This window comes from Anarrhichthys ocellatus, unplaced genomic scaffold (assembly GCF_004355925.1).
Source record: "Anarrhichthys ocellatus isolate YVR2014 unplaced genomic scaffold, GSC_Weel_1.0 scaffold26, whole genome shotgun sequence".
Taxonomy (NCBI): Eukaryota; Metazoa; Chordata; class Actinopteri; order Perciformes; family Anarhichadidae; genus Anarrhichthys; species Anarrhichthys ocellatus.
Window position 1 is genome coordinate 5,801,423 of NW_022280056.1, and position 18,013 is coordinate 5,819,435.

Consider the following 18,013-nt stretch of genomic DNA (forward strand, 5'->3'; position numbering starts at 1 on the left):
CCCTCTCCGGTCCGGGGATCCAGAGGAAGCTCTGCGGTTGCACGCCGGCCCACCCAGAAACTCCTACATGGAGCAGAGTTTCCACGGCCTGAACCCGGTGCTGCGGTTGCCGGTGAGCTTGGGCGCCGTGGAGGAGGCCGAGGCCAACGCCGGCCTGACGGGGGCGCCACTGCGCCGCTGGCTGGACCGGCTGCTGGAGGGCCACTGGTCGGCCGCGGACGTCTGCTCGATGGGGCCCAGCGTCTGTCCCGTCATGCAGCGCTGCCGTCACACCGTCTGGAGCTCTGCCAGCCCCGACACCAAGTCTGAACTGACCCCGCCCAGAAAGGACGGACGGATCAGGTAGCAGGCGGACTGAGAGAGGGACAAGAGGAACAAATGAAGGAAGGCATGGGGCTGGTGTCCTGTTTGTGTCTCATATTTATTTATTTAAAGTTTGTGCAACGTCAGAGTGAAAGGATGAATCAGACTTTGGAGGCAGAGACGGACGAAGAACAAACTCAAACGCTGAGGAACAGCATCTCAGTCCCCATTCAGCCGGCTGCTCTCAAGGATGATTGGGACAACAACGCTGTGTGTGTGTGTGTGTGTGTGTGTGTGTGTGTGTGTGTGTGTGTGTGTGTGTGTCAGAAGAACTCTGTACCTCTTGTTGTGAGTGTGTCCCTAAGTTAAGGTATGGAAGTGTGTTTTACATGCCTGAATGCTGAAGGACGTGGTTGCTCATTCTTTGACCGAGGCTTTATATTATTATGTTTTTTAAAAGTCTATTTCAGACCGTTATCCCGAGCTTACAGTTCAACTCAAAGGTTGAAATCATTAAAGTCAACTTCCTAGGAAAGAAACACTGATAAAAATAAAATTCAAAAAGAATTCCTCTAAAAGTATTTCTTGAAGACAGAACTATTATCTGTGTGAAGGCTGAGAGGAACGAACTGCACCATGAATACAGCAGCCGATGAGATAACGGCGTATTTAAATCTCGGGATAACGGCCTGAAAGACTTTTAGGTTTCTTGAGATGATGAGAGCTGTGATCCAGAGATGATGATTAGCAACTCCAGACGTTCTCAAGCGGAGCCAGGTCGGTGTCGGGGGGAATATTGTTCCCTCAAATTGATGATTTGTGCGTAAAATATATTTTTCTTTAAGCCGGTTGGTCTCTTGTCGGATCTTTAAAGCCACAGTTCACATTTGTGTTTTAACCATTGAGAGGATTTTGATTGCCTGGAATGTTTAAAAAGTACTGAGATACTGTACGTCTCCGAGAACACTGACAACTACCAGCGGTGGTACAAGTACTGAGATCTTTTACTGAAGTAAACGTAGGAACAACATGAACAAGTTCTGCTTTCACATCTTACATTAAGTTGATAAGTTGTGTCTTGATATAATATTAGTTTATTATTGGTGGAAGCAGCAGGTTAATGATCATTTAAACTACTTTATATAAGTTGGAATCTATAAAGATGAGTCATATTTTATAATCTGCTGCTGTATTTCTATGTAAAATATGAGAAGTAACAGTAACTATAGATGCAAAGAAGTCTGTTTACTTTAGAATACTTGAGTAAAAGTACTCAGTTACTTTGCACCACTCAGAGACGACGCGCTGCAGGTTTCCTCCTCTGACACCGAGCGGCTCTGTGTTCAGGTGTTTAGTTTCTTTGTGTCTGAATACGTGAGACCGCCTGAGACCCGCAGCAGATCCTCTTTACTCACTTTAATCTGCTCTTTGCTGTAGAAACATGTGTGACTGTGTCAGAGACTCATTTATTCAGAGGTTTATATAAAACATTGTCTTTTGTTAGTCAGTGACTAACATTTGATATGCTGATGTTTGCAGCGAGTGACTCTTGTCGTCTGCCTTTGTTTCTAAAAGGCTTTCAAGTGTTCATGTCGTCAGTTTGGGGTTTTTAACCGGCCTCTTCTCCTCACTGCTCTCATTTCAAACTCTTTATTTCTGGATGTTTCAACTGGACATCTGTGGGGCTGTCAGTAACGGTTACGATATTGTTTATCAATTAATCTCTTAATTGTTTTTTTATTAATCGTTTAACCTGCAAGATGTCAAATATAAAATCTAAAGTCCGTCAGCAGTCAGCAGAGCACAAGTTAGTCCGTACAAATCCATAATGTACAGTTTATGTCTGAGCACCGATGGGACCCAAAAGGTTTAATTTATGATATGAATCTAAATAAAAGCAGCAAATCTTTGTATTTAAGAAGTTTTAAAAACATCAAATAAGTTGATTATTATTTAAATTAGCTGTAAATGAATCTATTGTGACACTGAGCAACAAACTATTTCAGGAATACAAATTTCAAAATGTTAAAAAAATGTAGAGAATAATAATAATCTGATCATACATATTTGCCGGATGTTCTTCCGTACTAACAGTACTTTCCTGTGGGTTGAGTCTGGACGTAGCCGGTGAGGAGACGAGGCCACCGACACCTTCAGACCTCCGTGCTGCTCAGAGACGGACATCGTGCCAACACATCACACATCAGAGCCGGTCTGTGCAGCAGTGAGGATGAAGGTCACACTGTGTGCTTTATGAGCGCTGACGCACCAGAGCCTCATGGGAACAACAAGCGCTGATGTTTTCATGAGGTAGCACGTTGATTCACTCACACAGAGTTTCAGTGAGAAACTGAACAGAAACAATTCTGTTAATTCACAACGACAACTCCACTTCATGTCTGAAGGGTGCGTCATATTTATTCTAGAGAAGATTGAGTCGATATCTAACTTATTATTTGAAATGTTGCAGATGTTTGAGTTGTGGATAAGCACAGGTGTCGGTGGGTTTAACCCCGAAGAGCCATTCTCTAATAAACTGCACCAACCCTAAGATGCAGAGAGCATCAGTAGCTTACTGCCACCACGTTTAGAGTCAAGCCAACACAAGAGGTTCAGTCAACGTGCGTTTTAACCGTTTGATTTCATGTCCAAACAAAACTAAAATATCAATAAATTGCTAAATCCACCGTATAAAACAGTGAGCCTGTAAGTTCTTCTTGCATTATGAACTAAATGCTCAGATAAAATATGGCGAGCTCTTATTTTGATATGTGGTATTAGGCGTATGTCAGCTTTAAAGAAGACATGGAAATCTAAAATTCTTTTTTGGTTTCTTTGCTGTAATTCAAACAAATGGAAATGAAGTCATTTTGTTGAAGTCAAACAGTTAAACTCTGACCAGGTACAGAAATGTAATAATATAGTTACAATGTAATCCAACAATCATTTGGTTTAAAGTTTGCATAATAGAATTAAACGTTCAAAATAAATTTAGAAAATGAGTTTTTATTTCTGTTCCTGTTTTAAATTGAGTTGAATATTAACAGCCATTTGTATTTGAGAGTCGATGTGAACCCAGTATTTAGTTTAATACCCTTTTAAACGGCTCGATGGCAACAGGAAGTAGTTTTGTATGAGTCGATACATGTTTTAGTTTTTAAAGAAAATCTTTCTCATTTTGCTTTGAAGTAAAAGAGAAAGAAAGGTCGGCTCTTTGGACTCAGATGTGATGATTTTAAAGCAGCTTTTTAGACATTTTGCTGATGTGACAATATAGATAAAGTCTTCAGATTCTGGAGGACAACTCCAGCTGAGAGGTTTGTCCTTTTCATATTCTGGCCTCACACTCTAATGACGTTTCTTTCATATCCAGTACCAACCTGTTCTTTATTGATTGATTGTCTGTCTGTCTGTCATTCTCTCTCTCTGTGGGAGTAGTGCTGTGCCTTAGCTGTACTTCTGTTTTAGGAAATCCTCTCTGAAACCATCACAAGCTGTTTTAAATGTCCAATAACCACAAAAAAAATGAATTGTTGTGAATGCCTTATTAATGACCGTAGCGGTTTTGAAGTACAATTTTTGAAAATAAACCTGAATCTCCTTAATGTTGTGCCCGTCCAGTTTATTTCACTCTCATGTATGAGCAGGTAGCGTGAGGCGTTCAGGGGCCGCCAATAAAAATCAGGTACAAATTCTGAGTTCCTGAGAAACTGTGGGAAAGTACATTTTTAAGGTTCTCAGCGTTTTCCTTCACGTTGAGCTGCTTTATTTATACTTTGACTCATGTTGAACTTTGAAAGTCAGTTATACCTCCAACAGAATGTGTATTCTCATGCGTTGAGGCATCAGTAAAAATAATCCAGTAATGTACAAGTACTTCTACTTTAAATACTCTAAATATATTTTTATTAATACTTTATTTTGAGAAAGAACTTTAAGATTTTAATACTTTTTTTCTGTAAGCAACTTACAGTTTGTCAGATTGACATCGTTGTTTGAGGTATTTAGATCTTACATTTTATAATAATACGGCTGCAGTGAAATCATGAAAGGGATTTTAAAAGTGTGTTTTGAGTTGCTGTGACCATTGAGGCAGAGAGAGCCCTTCAGTACAAACACCGTTATCTTGAAGCAGCATAGACGCCATTAGAAGAGACGCAGCTCAACTTCAGCTCAAAGGTTTTCTGAACAATATTACTGATGACATTCCAGGATTTTCCAATTATCACCAAAAAAGACCAAAAGCAACAAAGAGTGTGAATCAGAGCCTGCTGAGCTCGCAGCAAACTCATCAGTGAGCTTCACTCTTCTTCATCACCACCAACACAAACTACTTTATTCTGACTCTCTCATACAAACAAACACTAAAACACCAAATGTGGATTAATCCGCTGCTGAAAATAGTCCCAAACAAAGTCCCCATCTCCATGTTATCTAGAGATCTCTAGTAGGAGCCTGTGGTCATAAAGTATTGAGAGATTCACCAACATTGTTGCTTTTGGTCTTTTTTATGGGGTTTATTGCCGATGATGATAAATACAGAATGATGGACGACACGCAGCCGGAGGGACGAAGCTCATTCTTATGTGAGGAAGCAGAGTTTGCTGCCGTCAGCGAGATGTGACCGACTCCTCAAACAAACAGAGGATGTAAGAGGAACTACTTTATCAAGTATTCACTCTCAACATGTCCTGGTGTGAACATTAATCTGAGTTTCATGTTCTTAGCTCGTTGTGTCATAAATAGCTGACAAACACAGTTATTTTAATGATTCCTCATTATTCAGGTGAACATTAGCCTCCATAATGTTTAGTAGTTTAACACAGAAGGGTTTCAGATACACGTCGACCACAGCGCTGAGCCAGCAGCTTCAGAGATGAGGGGAGGTGTTTGTGACTCACCTGGTAATGGCTCTTCAGTCACCTTTCAGCGGCTCCGTCCTCCTACGATGGAGACAAGACATGAGGACAGTCACGTGATGTTCTTTAGAAAGCAATAAAAGGTCTTTAAAGGAAAACACATTCAGCATAGATTCAGACATTTAAACTGTACAAAAAACTAAATATGTCTTCAGTTTAACACTGAAAACAGAAAAGTAGAAAAGCTATCTCACGCATGCTAACATGCTCACATGACGATGTTTGCATGCTGATGTTAAGCAAGTATAATGATTACCATGTTCACCATGCTAGTTTAGCGTGGCAGCATGCTAACATTTACTAGCACTACAGCTGAGACTGAGGGGAATGTCAGTTTGGCAGTTGGTCATAAACCGGTATTGGACTAATTTAAACAGCTCGGTAACAGACAGAGCTTACGGAAATAAGCAGCCTAATAAATAAGCCTGAAGGCGGGGGAGAGTAACTTGAGCACCAGTCGAAAATGGCAACAAAGTATGTTTAACGTATTTGTAAGAATTTAGAATTTATGTGTTTTATGTGTTAAGTTAGCTAACTTTGTGTTTCTGATAGCCAATTAAGTCAATGTTATATCATTACGGTCCAGCAGTGTTGTCATTTATTGCCTTGCCTACTTTTCTGTTCAGCTCTCTCGCTGCTTTGATGGTGTCTGCTTAATAAAGTGCACGGAAAACAAATCACATTTTGGCATGACTTGATTTTTTCTTTGGGGAGAAACTTTGCAAAGAGTGCGTTTGCGTGAATGCTGAGCAGAAAAGGAAAATCTAGAGATCACATGTGACATGTTGTCCGTGCCAAAGACAGTCTGCATACAGTCAATGTATCAATCAGGAGTATCAAGGTCTAACCAGGATCTTAAAACATGTGCCTTTACTGTTCAGCCTGCTGGTTATCCTCTCCTTCCTCCTCACGCTGTTGGAGTGACAGCACACCGTGGTCGTGCTGTGAGGAGCCATTCAGGCCTCGCGGCCTCCACGGCACAGGCGTGAAAATCGGCTACATTTAATCAGCCACGGTGGAGGATTTAAAGAAAGGGATCAAGAGAGCTTTGTCTTAATGGATTGGCTACAGTTTAGGGATCCAGTACACAGAGTTATACCTAGTTAAAAGCACCACTTGCTAACAATATAACTCAAACCACATGGCACTTCCCTGAAACTTACTTGGCTTGGATCTTTATTTCACATTACGAAATGCAAAATATGTTTGTCCTCGAGTATTTTTCTGTGTTATGCCTCGGCATTAGAGAGCCGACTGAATTTGTGCAGTTAGACCCGAAGATGATCTTGATTGATTTTTCACTCCATCATTTTATTCATATAACAGAAAATTAGGGAATAAGTCAGCTTTTGTGTATTTGGAAGTACATCAAATGACCCACACATACAGTGGGACAATTCTTTCCGTCTGTCTGTACATTCAAATTTCAAGCTTACGGCCATGGCAATTTTTACCAACACAGTGAGGCCATACAAAACGGAGGCGACATTCAGAAAAGGGCCAGTGCAGTCAAACAAAGCACTAAATCAAGTGGCTTGACACATGCTCACCAGGCAGTTTGCCGTTTGTCACAGCGCCTAAATGGAACTAAAAGCAAAGTTGTGGACGCGTCAGGGTGATCGGCATTGCTCAGCTACTGCACAAAAGGCCTTTTCAGACAGCTGCAACGCTGATTACATTGTGTGAAGGCCAATCAAAGGGGAAAATGACGAGAGCAGTCATGATGGACACACACAATGCACAAATGGCAGCGGTCAGATGGTGGAGGAGAGATTTTAGAAACGCATTTTGGGAGACGGGGTCAGACATATGGGGAAACTCTCAGTACATCATGGAGAGGCACGTGAACAACTTAACCAGTAACATATACACAATATTTAGACATCTGAATAAGTCTCTCACAAGTGTTACCTGTATTATACCATCAAAATTATTAAAATAGACCTTGTAGTTAGAGCTCTGGACTCTCTTGAGTATGGGTATGCAATTTTCGAGCAGAGGCCTAAAAATAGGGCTCGGGGGCTGTCGTCACTAAAAGGTTAAGGTTTACTGTTGAAATGCTGCTGCTAGTGTATCATATGTGATATTGGTCCTAGGTATTATACTCTGCATCAGCACATCTTTGTTTGATGGTTCGATAGATCGCTTCCAAAACTGCTTTAAAAATAAATGATTATTTTGCCAAATTCAAAAGTAGAGTTTCTGCCTCTACAGTATTTAGTTGTTCTCTATCTGGGGAATAAAGTAGAACATCAATTAATAAAAACAAGAAGTATAGCTCACAGATCACTGATGAAAGGTATTTTAAGATGACGTCTTTTGAGGAGAAAGTAGCTGCTCAAGAGAGAACTGATCAGTGGTCAGATTCAGAGCACTGCTGCCCTCTGGCGGTCATTAGCATCGTTACATCAGAACATCATTCATAGGTCAGAGTTGCCTTGACACCATTTATGCATAAAACCTAGAGTTGTATTGACTGGCAGTTATATTTCTTTTATTTTATTTTGGGGAACCCCCCCCCTAAAAAAAAACGAACAATATGAAGCTGTGAGTTTATACATGAGTCTCCTGAATTCCTCTAGATTTAGGATAAGACCGCACATGTAACATGAGTCAAGAACATTTCAGAGCTGAATCGTTTTTTTTGATGCCAACAAGCTGTCCAAAGCTACAGCTACTGAAGAACAGGAACAAAACGCCATCAACTCACACTTACTCTGTAAAGCTCACCTGCTGCAGAACTCCACATGATCCCAACAATGGAGGCGCAGCATCCCTCATCACAGGTTGGTTAGAAATAACAGCTGTACAAACTTCTATTTCTTCATTCTTCACTTGGAATAAACTTTACTTTGAATTTCTGCAGAGAACAATCCAACAATCCTGTTCCTCTGTGACACACCGTCCTCACTGCAGCAGCAGGCTCAGGAGCAGATCTCCACAGGGCTGCGTTCCATTTAGCTTCATCAGTCAGCAGCAGCAGCACAGTGTCAGAGGCCTGGAAGTACAACGGAATGGAACGGAACGCAGCCTCTTCAGGTACACCTGAGAGACATGTCTGCTGCAACAGAAATGTGTACTTTATGGAAACCCATTTCCACAGCCCAAAAAATTATATTTACATTTTTTTTTGCTGGTGAATTATTTTTTTACTTTTTTTCCCACCAGCAAAAAATAATAATTAGAATTCTTTCTTTTTTTATGCTTCCATAGTATTTCTACTGTTGGACTCCAGAGAGAGGAAATCAAATTCAACAATATCCTGAGTTTAAAGATTAAATGTGTTAAAAACAAACATTAAACCTACCGTTAGATTATCCTCCGTATACATCTTAACTCTAATTAAACAACAGACCAATAAATATGGTATCTATTCATGTAACTATGATATTTAGTTATTCACTAAATACTTCTATTATTTAGAGCCTAAAACATGTTAGAAGATTTCAGACTTTTAGAAGCAGTTGATAATCATGAAAGAAGGAATCAGGACACAAGGCTGTTCTTTTGTTAACATATTTTAAGAAAATACTGATGCAGATGCTACTAATGACTATATACATGAGGTTTCAGAACAGCAGGGGAAGTTAGCAGATGATACAAAAACAGGAGGAGTGATGAACAGATGTGGCTCCGCCTCTCACTTCTTGGACAACTTGACTTGTTTGTTTTTTGGGGGGGGCCCACTTCAAACACATGGTGTCCACTGTGAAGGAGACGACACAAAGGAGAGAGGTGATACACAGAGACTCAAAGCAGAGGGAACAAGGACCCGAAGTAGGATCCTAGGTCTGAACAACACGTCAGAGCTGCAGGAGCCTTCTGAGGTCCAAAGAGAGAAAGAGTTCACGTCTGTGGTGAACAATGTTCCCGTCAGCTTTAGAGCCGGGATCATGAGTCCAAGAGGTTATCATTTCTGACCGTGATTAACTTTCCCAAATTAACACCAATTAGATCAACTCAACAGACTTAAAGTGTTTTTACACCGTTTGTTTGTTTCTGGTTCCACTTGTTAACGAAGCACCTAATTTAGACTATTTACATTTAACGGCACACTAATAACTCACGATGATTCAGAACATGAGAACAGTCTGAATCTGATACGGGTCGTGTAAACAGCATATTGTGTCTGGACATTCAGAACGAGACGTTATTCTAAATGCACGTGTGTGATGTGCTGATATTATTCAGGTCACAGCAGCATTCACAATATGAATCTCTATCAGCGTTTATTACAGCAAGAAGAAAAGCTTGAAGAACGTTAACGAGACTTCACCGCTGGAGGAACGTGAACGTTCTTTACATTAATCAGAGTCAATTGGCTGCATGCAAACAGGAATATTAGTGGAATATTCATTTCAATTTGTCACGTACAGCTTAGTAGGAATATTGTCTTTTTAATAATAAGGGAAAACATTTTGTGCATATAAACATACTCAATATGTAGATGTGACAAAAAGGCTTCATGTGCTAAGAATAGTGCAGAAACCTGAGTGATTGTTGAGTCTATTAAATAAAATGAAAACATGACAAGCAGACACCAATATTCATGTGATGTCTTAATTACCGTCATTATCTCCGCACTATAATAATAATAATAATAATAATAATAACAATAATAATAATAATAATCATCAGTATGAATCATTCCAGCTTTCTGGTCCTACCTGCCAAAAAAAGTTGAATTTTGGGTTTTGTTGTTTAAATTACAACCAGAGAATAAAAACAAATAGCAAGGTGAAAGGTGAAAGGTGAGGACTGACCTGTGATCGGCGGTTTCTTGTACTGGGCGCTCTTCAGGTGCTCCTCCACCAGTTTGGGCGTCACACAGATCACATGCTGACCTTTCCAGTATTTCACCATGTTGAGCGACTGCAGCGTGCTGATGATGTCACTCTGCGTGATGCTGGTCATCTGGCTGGAGACAAAGAGGGGGGGCATATGAGCGTGTGTGAACGTGTGAGTGTGAGTGTGAGTGTGTGTGTGTGTGTGTGTGTCTCTACCTGAGGTCTTTGATGGACAGCGTTCCTCTGAAGTCCCTCAGGATCTCTAGCAGGACCCAGGACCAGTAACTCCTGTAGCTCAGCTTCCCCAGATCAGAGAGCGGCTTCTCTGGAGAGCCGACTGCACTCTCCAGCTTAGAGAGCTCATAACCTGCTCACACAGCAGAAACACAAGAGCTCAGTGGGGATTCCTGTGTTTGCAATATGAAAGTCAAGTAACACTACAAATGTTTAAATATAACTAGAAGTACAGCCTCACAGTTGTGAGCATCCTCCAACCATCAAGATGCAGTTTACATCCACGACACAATCATTTTCTCCTGTTAGACGTTCGTGGGACATCGTCATCAGTATGAATTCTTGAGTTATGGCCAAAAACGGTGACCTTTGACCACCAAAATGTAACCCGTTCACCCTGGAGTCCACGGTGGATGTTTGAGCTTCACGAGGACGGACGGACAAAATACCCGAAACATCGTCGGCGAGGAGAAAACTCCGGAATCTCACACACACTTCAGAAACCCCATCGACTGAATCAAGAACCGATCATAACCAAACTGAACTATGAGACGCACAAAGACTCACATCCAGGCGGTTGATTGGTAAATTAACCGGAAATCAGATGTTGATCAGCAGTTAGTCAACAACTAAAAATGTAAGTTACTCGACAAACATTCAATGATTTTAGTTTGAAAAAAAAAGCTGAGATGACTTTATTTGTTTCATGTGTTTTTTAGCTGCTAACAGGTCGTAACAAACAAGTTTACATTTATTTATTTAAGATTAAAAAAAGACTTTGGTAAATTGTCATGACTATTTATTAATCTGGGCAGTATATGCTCTTATTATTATAAACAAATCCTATTCATATATTTAGTTACACACACACACACTTACTAAAAGCAATGAGGAACTTCCCGTAGCCTCTGCGTTGGTACGGAGGGAGAGTGAGGATACACGCCACGTTGTTCCCATCTGGAGATTCTTTCTCCTGAAAAACAGAAGCAGAAGTTCAGACAAAGAGTTTGAGAACATTGAGGTTCAAAGGTTCAGAGACAACACTGCAGCATCAGTGACCGTGTTTACAAATGTAAAGGGTGATGATTTATACAAAAACATGCAAAGAGAAGTCAAAGGTATCCTGTTTTTAAATGCTGATCGACATGTTTTGGGGGAAATATGCAGAGAAATACATGAATGTAATCAAAGCAAGTTGTAGTTCTGTGCTGAACATTCAAAGCTTCTATTGAGGTTCTTCAATAATCCTATTTTATATCATCATCACCCTCAATACATAATGTAGATTCCTCCCTTTGTGAGCAGGAGAGAAAAACGTTTAACCGCAGAGAAAATATTGTTTTTGAAAGCTAAACAACAACAAATACGGTTTGAGGCTGAATTTTATTGTTAGATAAAATCATGTTGTAAATGATAACATCTATCTTTTTCCAATAAATGTCACCAGCCACCACTAGAATCTACTTCTACCAATAATGTATTACTAATAATATTAGTGCAGCCTGATGTTTATCTGAATAGTCTTTAAACACAAGGAACAGATGTCAACGTTATGACTGAAGCTTTGAACTATTCGGTCGAACCAAAGCAGGTTTAAATTATTATTAACATTTAAATCACGTTTAGAAATGCTTCACAACCGTCTGTGTTTACGACAAACCTCCCCACTGTACCTTTACGAGAGAGCGAGTCCAAAATGTATTAACACGAGTAAAGTATTTATCCATCAACATCAGAAACTCACTTTGGAGAAGTAGCCGACGATGTGCGCTCCCTGTTTGTTGACTTCAGTGAGGATGTAGAAGATAAAAGGCTCCACGTCAAAGTAGAGCGTCTTGTGGTCCAGAAAGAGTTTCGCTAGAAGACACAGATTTTGACAGTAGATCTGCAAACAGAGACCAACAATGAATCACAACGATGAACAGCAATCTCTCACAGAATCAATCAAATGCAGTTCAACTTTATATTTCCACGAGAAACACAGAATCAGCAGATTAATCCATATTATTTGGCATTAAGGCGGGACAAAGACGTTCCAGGTCAACTCACCTTGTGGTCCCGCCCGTCCACTTCAAACACCGATATGTTGCTTCTTCTGTAGATCTCTTTACCTGAAGGCTGCTTCCACTGACAGTGAGACTGAGCACACACAGATCAAAGGGTTTTCACTATTGCTCATCTTAATAATTAACTCTGTAGGATTTGAGTTACACAATCAGACCACAAAAGTTGAGTCAAAATGTAAAATATTAAACAAGCAATTACTTGGACTCTGTCACTTTAAAATAAACTAAATTACTATTAAAAAGAGTGATGGATTGCCTCCAGTCTGAAGTGAAGGCAGCACTGACCAGGTGGTGTCTGAAGGTCTTCTCGTACTTCATGTATTTCAGGCAGTACTCGCAGATCCACAGCTTGGGCTGCTTGCCGTAGTCTTCAGGAAACGGAGAGAAGTACCAGGCGTCGATCTCAAAGTTTCCTATCTGGATCTTATCTACATATTTTACTTTGGTGATCTGAGGGAGAGACCATGAGCATTTAAATACATAAGACAGTTAGTTTAACCACATGATGGGGAGGTCAGTACACAGACAGAGAGAACAAGGTAGTTATGTTTGCTCTCTACTTTTACAATCTTTAATCAGAGACACACTCAGACAGTCCACCTTACCGCCTCATGCTCCTTCTCCAGGGCAGCTGTTGTCGGGTCCATCTCTGCGTATGTCTGCAAAGGAAAACTCAGTTAGAGAAATATTAAAATGCACACGAGTGTCATGAAACACCCTCGTAAAAGACACCGGCTCTACCTTCTGTACGTGGTTGATCTCGTCGTGTTTGCGCTTCTGGTTGCGAGTGATCTTCCTCTCGGGCTGTTCGCCCAAATCACCGACGCTGCCGATCATCTCAGTGCTCTTCCTCACCGCATCTTTCACCGTCTTGGTGAGTGCCAGGCGGGCCTTGCCCACCCATTCGTCTAGCCGCCTGTTGACTGAAAGAAGCCAAAGAGAAGAAGAAGAGGAGGTTCATGTTAAAGCTGTAGGCGGAGGGGATGAAGAGGGTGTGGGCAAAAATAAAGGAAGGTATCAAAACAAAGATGGAGAATGGAACTGCACCTTACTGTCCTCAATCTGTCCGTGTTCAACTTCCCTCCATCTGTCTGCTGTCTGTCTGTCTGTCTGCTGTCACCTGTCGTCTGCCTGCCTGTCTGAGGACTCTGTCTGTCTGCCACCTGTCTGCCACCTGTCTGCCACCTGTCTGCCACCTGTCTGCCACCTGTCTGCCACCTGTCTGCCACCTGTCTGCCACCTGTCTGTCTGGAATTTGTCGGTCGACCCTCATCTACCTGCATGTCTGTTATTGTTGTTTAGTGTCTGACTGACTTATATATTTCACATACTCTGTATGCTTTTATGTTGTTCCTCTGACGTATATGTATTTAGTGTCTAACAAAGCAGCATAATCTTGTCTCTAGTCCATGTTTCTATTTATCATTGTGATGTTGCACATCTTGTTAGTACTTCTCAATCTCCTGAATGATGATACTACGTATATTAATATTCTCTCTTCTTTAATTGTTTCTGCACGCTTTGTAAAGGGTCAATATTCCATAACTTTGTAAATTGAATCTTATATTCTGTTTTGAGGTTTATTTTGTAACATCTGTCTCTTGGGACTACAGATGAAAAATAGCCTCTTGGCGTATTTACAGCAATGTTTTATTAATGTGCACCGTCCCTTATGAAATAAACCAATAAATAAATAAATAAATAAATAAATAAAAGGGACATATATGAGTGATGTAGATGTAAGGGTGTATTACGTGCATTGCATTCATGGACATATTAAGAAGCAGTCATGTACTCACATCCCACGTAGTGAACATAGAACTCCTCTCTGCCCTCCTGTTCATTCAACCGGGACTGAATAACCTCTGCTGTATCTGAAGAGAGGGAGACATCCAGCAGGAGGAGACGTTTCAGTAGTTTGCAGTGGAACGGAACGTCTCACCAGACTGCATTCAGATTTATACAATTTAAATACCTATTTGATTATGAGCCAACATACTTATGGTTAATTCACTTAATAAAAAGAGAACTTGATCGGTGTTCAGCCATAGTTTAGTTCGGCAATCTAATAATGCTCCAAACTGTAACACAGACTAATTTAATCCAGTGAAATATAAACTTTTGGAATTAACATTGCACTGTTATGGTTTTATCAGCCACGCCAAATTTTCCAGAAAGCCCCAAATGACAAGTTAATGAATCTAAAATCCTTGAATTACGTCTTAACACCATGTTTCCAAACCAATCAACACACTTTACTCTAAATGTTAATTGAGTTTGGTGTGAATATATTCCCCAAAAACAGAGGGGAAGACAACTGAAATTGGGATGAAACGGGCAGAAACAAGAGGGTTACTATGAATTTAGTTAAATATAATTACATATGTAATACATTTAATATATATATGGTTACTAGCATCACATCACTCACGCCACGTCTTGTCGGCTCGTTGACATAAATACGTCTCTCCGATTTCCACCGATACCTCCTGCTCCCTTCCGCCGCAGAACACTCCGCCTCCGTCCTGGATGTGACTACTCGAGCACCCGGCTTCTCTCAAACGGCCGAGGGCCTCCGCCTCGTCCTCTTCCGCGCCACTGCCGTTGGAGGAGCACGCAGCCGGGATACTACTGTCCAAGTCACCCCGCTCACTTTCCATATGACTAGAGTCCATGTCCACGTCCATTGTAGGCTCGGAGTCCTTGCTGTTATTATCGTAGCTTTTGTGAAACTCGCTCCCGCCAGTCATAACCTCGGTCGTTTTAAAAACAACAACACGCCTCTGCGAACCTGCGCAGATTATTCAGAGGGGCTGGTCTTCATAAAAAAAGGAAAAGAAAACCAAGATGGCGTCCGGGAAGACGTAGTTTCCGCCCCTCTTCCTCCCAGGATGCACCTTGCTTTAACATTCAATAACTACATGTCCCAGGAGTCTTAGCACCACACAGTTTGAAGATCATTTTCTTTTTTAAATAATAATAATTATTATTATTATATTATTATTTATTATTATAATAATTATTATTATTATTATAATAATGAGGTGCTAAACTTTGCCTGTCCAGTACTGAAGAAGATAATTTAAACTGTTCTGTTAAATTAACCTTTTAGGAGGTAAGAAATAAAGATGAACTGAGGTTCTACCACTCTGTGTGTAAATGTAATGGTTAAGAATTTGTTATTAGTTTGATAATACTTAATTTAACAGAAATTCATTGAGGTAAATGTGCCTTACAGACTGAAATTTGATGTGTATTTTAACAAAATTCTTACTGGGCTGTAGGGTTTGGCCGTTTTATCGCCATCAAACTCAGACCGAAGTCCAACTCTCTTCTGGGCCTCATTACCACTCACCCAGTGGAGCATTATTCAGATCATAGTTCTAGTACTAGTAGTGATGTCACAGTGTAAAGCAGAAAGTTAAAGTCCTGCATTCAAAAAACTTACTTTAGTAAAAGTCCTGCATTAAGTTAGTGGCGACTGGTCAATAGAGGGCGCTAGGGCGCCACCCCACCTTGAGCCACAACAAATACAATAAAATAAATAATAATAATAATAAACTAGACTGTCCTGCTGTTATTACAGACACTGAACTAACCACAGACACTAGACTGTCCTACTGTTATTACAGACACTGAACTAACCACAGACACTAGGCTGTCCTACTGTTATTACAGACACTGAACTAACCACAGACACTAGACTGTCCTACTGTTATTACAGACACATGAACTAACCACAGACTACATGTTTAGCTCCCCAACACTCCACAGAGGAGACCTAAGTTACCTTCAAACTGGTTCGGTATCCTCAGCTCTACCCCAAGGTTTAAATCTATATACCACCCTCTTAATAAACACAGAGACTGTCAAACTTAACAATATATCTAACTGATCTTGTCGAGTATTAATCACACCTGACTTCAGACTAAGAGTGCAGACATGGAGTGACTGCAAATAAGGACTTTACTGCAGGTGTGTGACTGACACCTTGAGTAACCAATCACACAACAGAGCTCAAACTAAAGGCACAATCATTGTTTCTTTATTTTTAACTTTCATTGTTTCCCGTCGATATTGTTTAAAGCTGTTTATTTCATCTACTTACTCACCACTTTACATCCTACTTTATCTAGGACTAAACGATCTTAATCGCTTTTTCTTTATTAAACTAAATTACTTTCACTTAATTACTTCACTGAGTTATTTAATGTTGTCTTTTCCACATTGAGAAATGATCCGTCTGGACCCAAGTTCAACAACCTTTGTTAAAGTAGTACTAGTACTACATGCATCTGTGCAGTACAAGTATGTGTGTTTAGTTTTACGTATGTGTTCATATTTTATTCACATTGTTTGATTAGTTAGGACGATATTTTGTATTAAATTCCTTTATCACAAAAGTAATAAAAATACTTAAATACAGGAATAATTAAAGTTCTTATTAAATAAATTAAAAGTCCTCATTTAGAAAATTAAGAACACTTATGAAATAAGCAAAACACAATTAAAACACAATTATTAATAAGAATAATCTTTAGTTGTAAAAATAAGCAAAATCTTTAATTACATAATATTGTAAATTCATGAAGTAAAAAATAAGCAAAATCTTAATGAAAAAGGAAATTTCGTTAATTACAAAATAAAGTGAAAGGCTCATGATTTAAGCAAAATAATTTATTACTTTTGTTTTTGACACTGATGATTGGCTGAAGCAGCAGGTCTGTAAACACAGATGATGGAAGTTCACGTTTACCCTCCGTTGAACAAGATGGATGCTGAATAAGGACGTGATGTCACAGGTCTGACAGACAGAAAGGCAGGTAGGCAGAGAGACAGGTGTGTCCTCTCAGGTGGAGCTCAGCAGTCTCTGGAGGTTTGAAGCTTCCAGAAACAAGCCCACCTCTCTACACGTCAGGATGTCGTTGTCCTGGATAAATTTACAGTTCAGTCCAATGGAAACCCACTGACTGTCACTGTGACAGAGGAAGGAACATACTGGAAACATTGCTGTAAGAAATGATGTCATAGATGATGTCACTGATGGGCTTACCTGAGCAGATGAGATCCACGATGGTGGAAGAAGAAACTGTTCTTAAACAATCTCTCAGAGCAGCAACAGCTGCTTCCTTCAGGGTCCAGTAACTGTGATCTATTGGTCTCCAGTGTCCTCGTTTCACTTCCAGTGTTCCTGCACAGCGACTGGCTCCTCCCACCAACCTGACAGGTTCTGAACAGAAACAAGAGAGTCGTCAGTAAAGAACAAAGTGAGTTTCAGTAGAACAGAAATTAACCAGATCAAAGCTGCAGCTCCTCTTCTACCTGAGCAGGTGAGTCCAACAGCTTTGCCAGGTGAGCAGGTGTTTCTATCTGAGCCTGAGCTTCTACAGTCCAGGAGAGCAGACTCATGGCCTCCACACTGGAACTCTTTGGTCCACATTGGAGCCTCCACTTCTCCATAGAGCGCCCCCTGGAGGACTGAAGGAGCCCCACAGCTAAGCTCCCTACAGACCACCTCTGCATCCTGCTGGTCAAAGTCATCTTCACACACTGAGGACCACCACTGGTTAGACTGGTTAGACTTCACCTCCAGTCTGCCTGAGCACAGACTCGTCCCATTCACCAGCCTGACAGAGTCTGGAGAGATGATAGAAGATGAGAGAGAGAGAGAGAGAGAGAGAGAGAGAGAGAGAGAGAGAGAGAG

At 40.5% G+C, this 18,013-nt stretch overlaps 3 protein-coding genes across 3 annotated transcripts in view; 1 reads left to right on the top strand and 2 right to left on the bottom strand.

Annotated features, from left to right (window-relative positions):
* The window catches only part of LOC116391499 (xylosyltransferase 1-like), a 43,232-nt gene extending 39,009 nt beyond the window's left edge, over positions 1–4,223 (top strand). The window contains exon 11 of the mRNA XM_031862149.1: positions 24–4,223. Coding sequence (XP_031718009.1) covers positions 24–346 — 323 coding nt within the window. The 3' untranslated portion in view covers positions 347–4,223. The remainder of the gene's footprint in view (positions 1–23) is intronic.
* Positions 4,224–8,724: 4,501 nt separating this feature from the next.
* On the bottom strand, positions 8,725–15,123 carry kat8 (K(lysine) acetyltransferase 8). Its single transcript, XM_031862411.1, is given in 12 exon segments — positions 8,725–8,901; positions 8,903–8,928; positions 9,986–10,140; positions 10,226–10,376; positions 11,123–11,216; positions 11,988–12,128; positions 12,293–12,382; positions 12,595–12,759; positions 12,915–12,968; positions 13,051–13,232; positions 14,109–14,183; positions 14,741–15,123. Coding segments are annotated over 12 exon segments (1,491 nt in total). The 5' UTR covers positions 15,060–15,123; the 3' UTR covers positions 8,725–8,862.
* A 1,939-nt stretch (positions 15,124–17,062) lies between these two features.
* The window catches only part of LOC116391611 (scavenger receptor cysteine-rich type 1 protein M130-like), a 3,770-nt gene continuing 2,819 nt past the window's right edge, over positions 17,063–18,013 (bottom strand). Inside the window, exons 3-5 of the mRNA XM_031862374.1 lie at positions 17,632–17,946; positions 17,363–17,539; positions 17,063–17,239 (exon numbers count right to left, since the gene is read on the bottom strand). Of these exons, the coding sequence (XP_031718234.1) occupies positions 17,217–17,239; positions 17,363–17,539; positions 17,632–17,946 (515 nt within the window). The 3' untranslated portion in view covers positions 17,063–17,216. The remainder of the gene's footprint in view (positions 17,240–17,362; positions 17,540–17,631; positions 17,947–18,013) is intronic.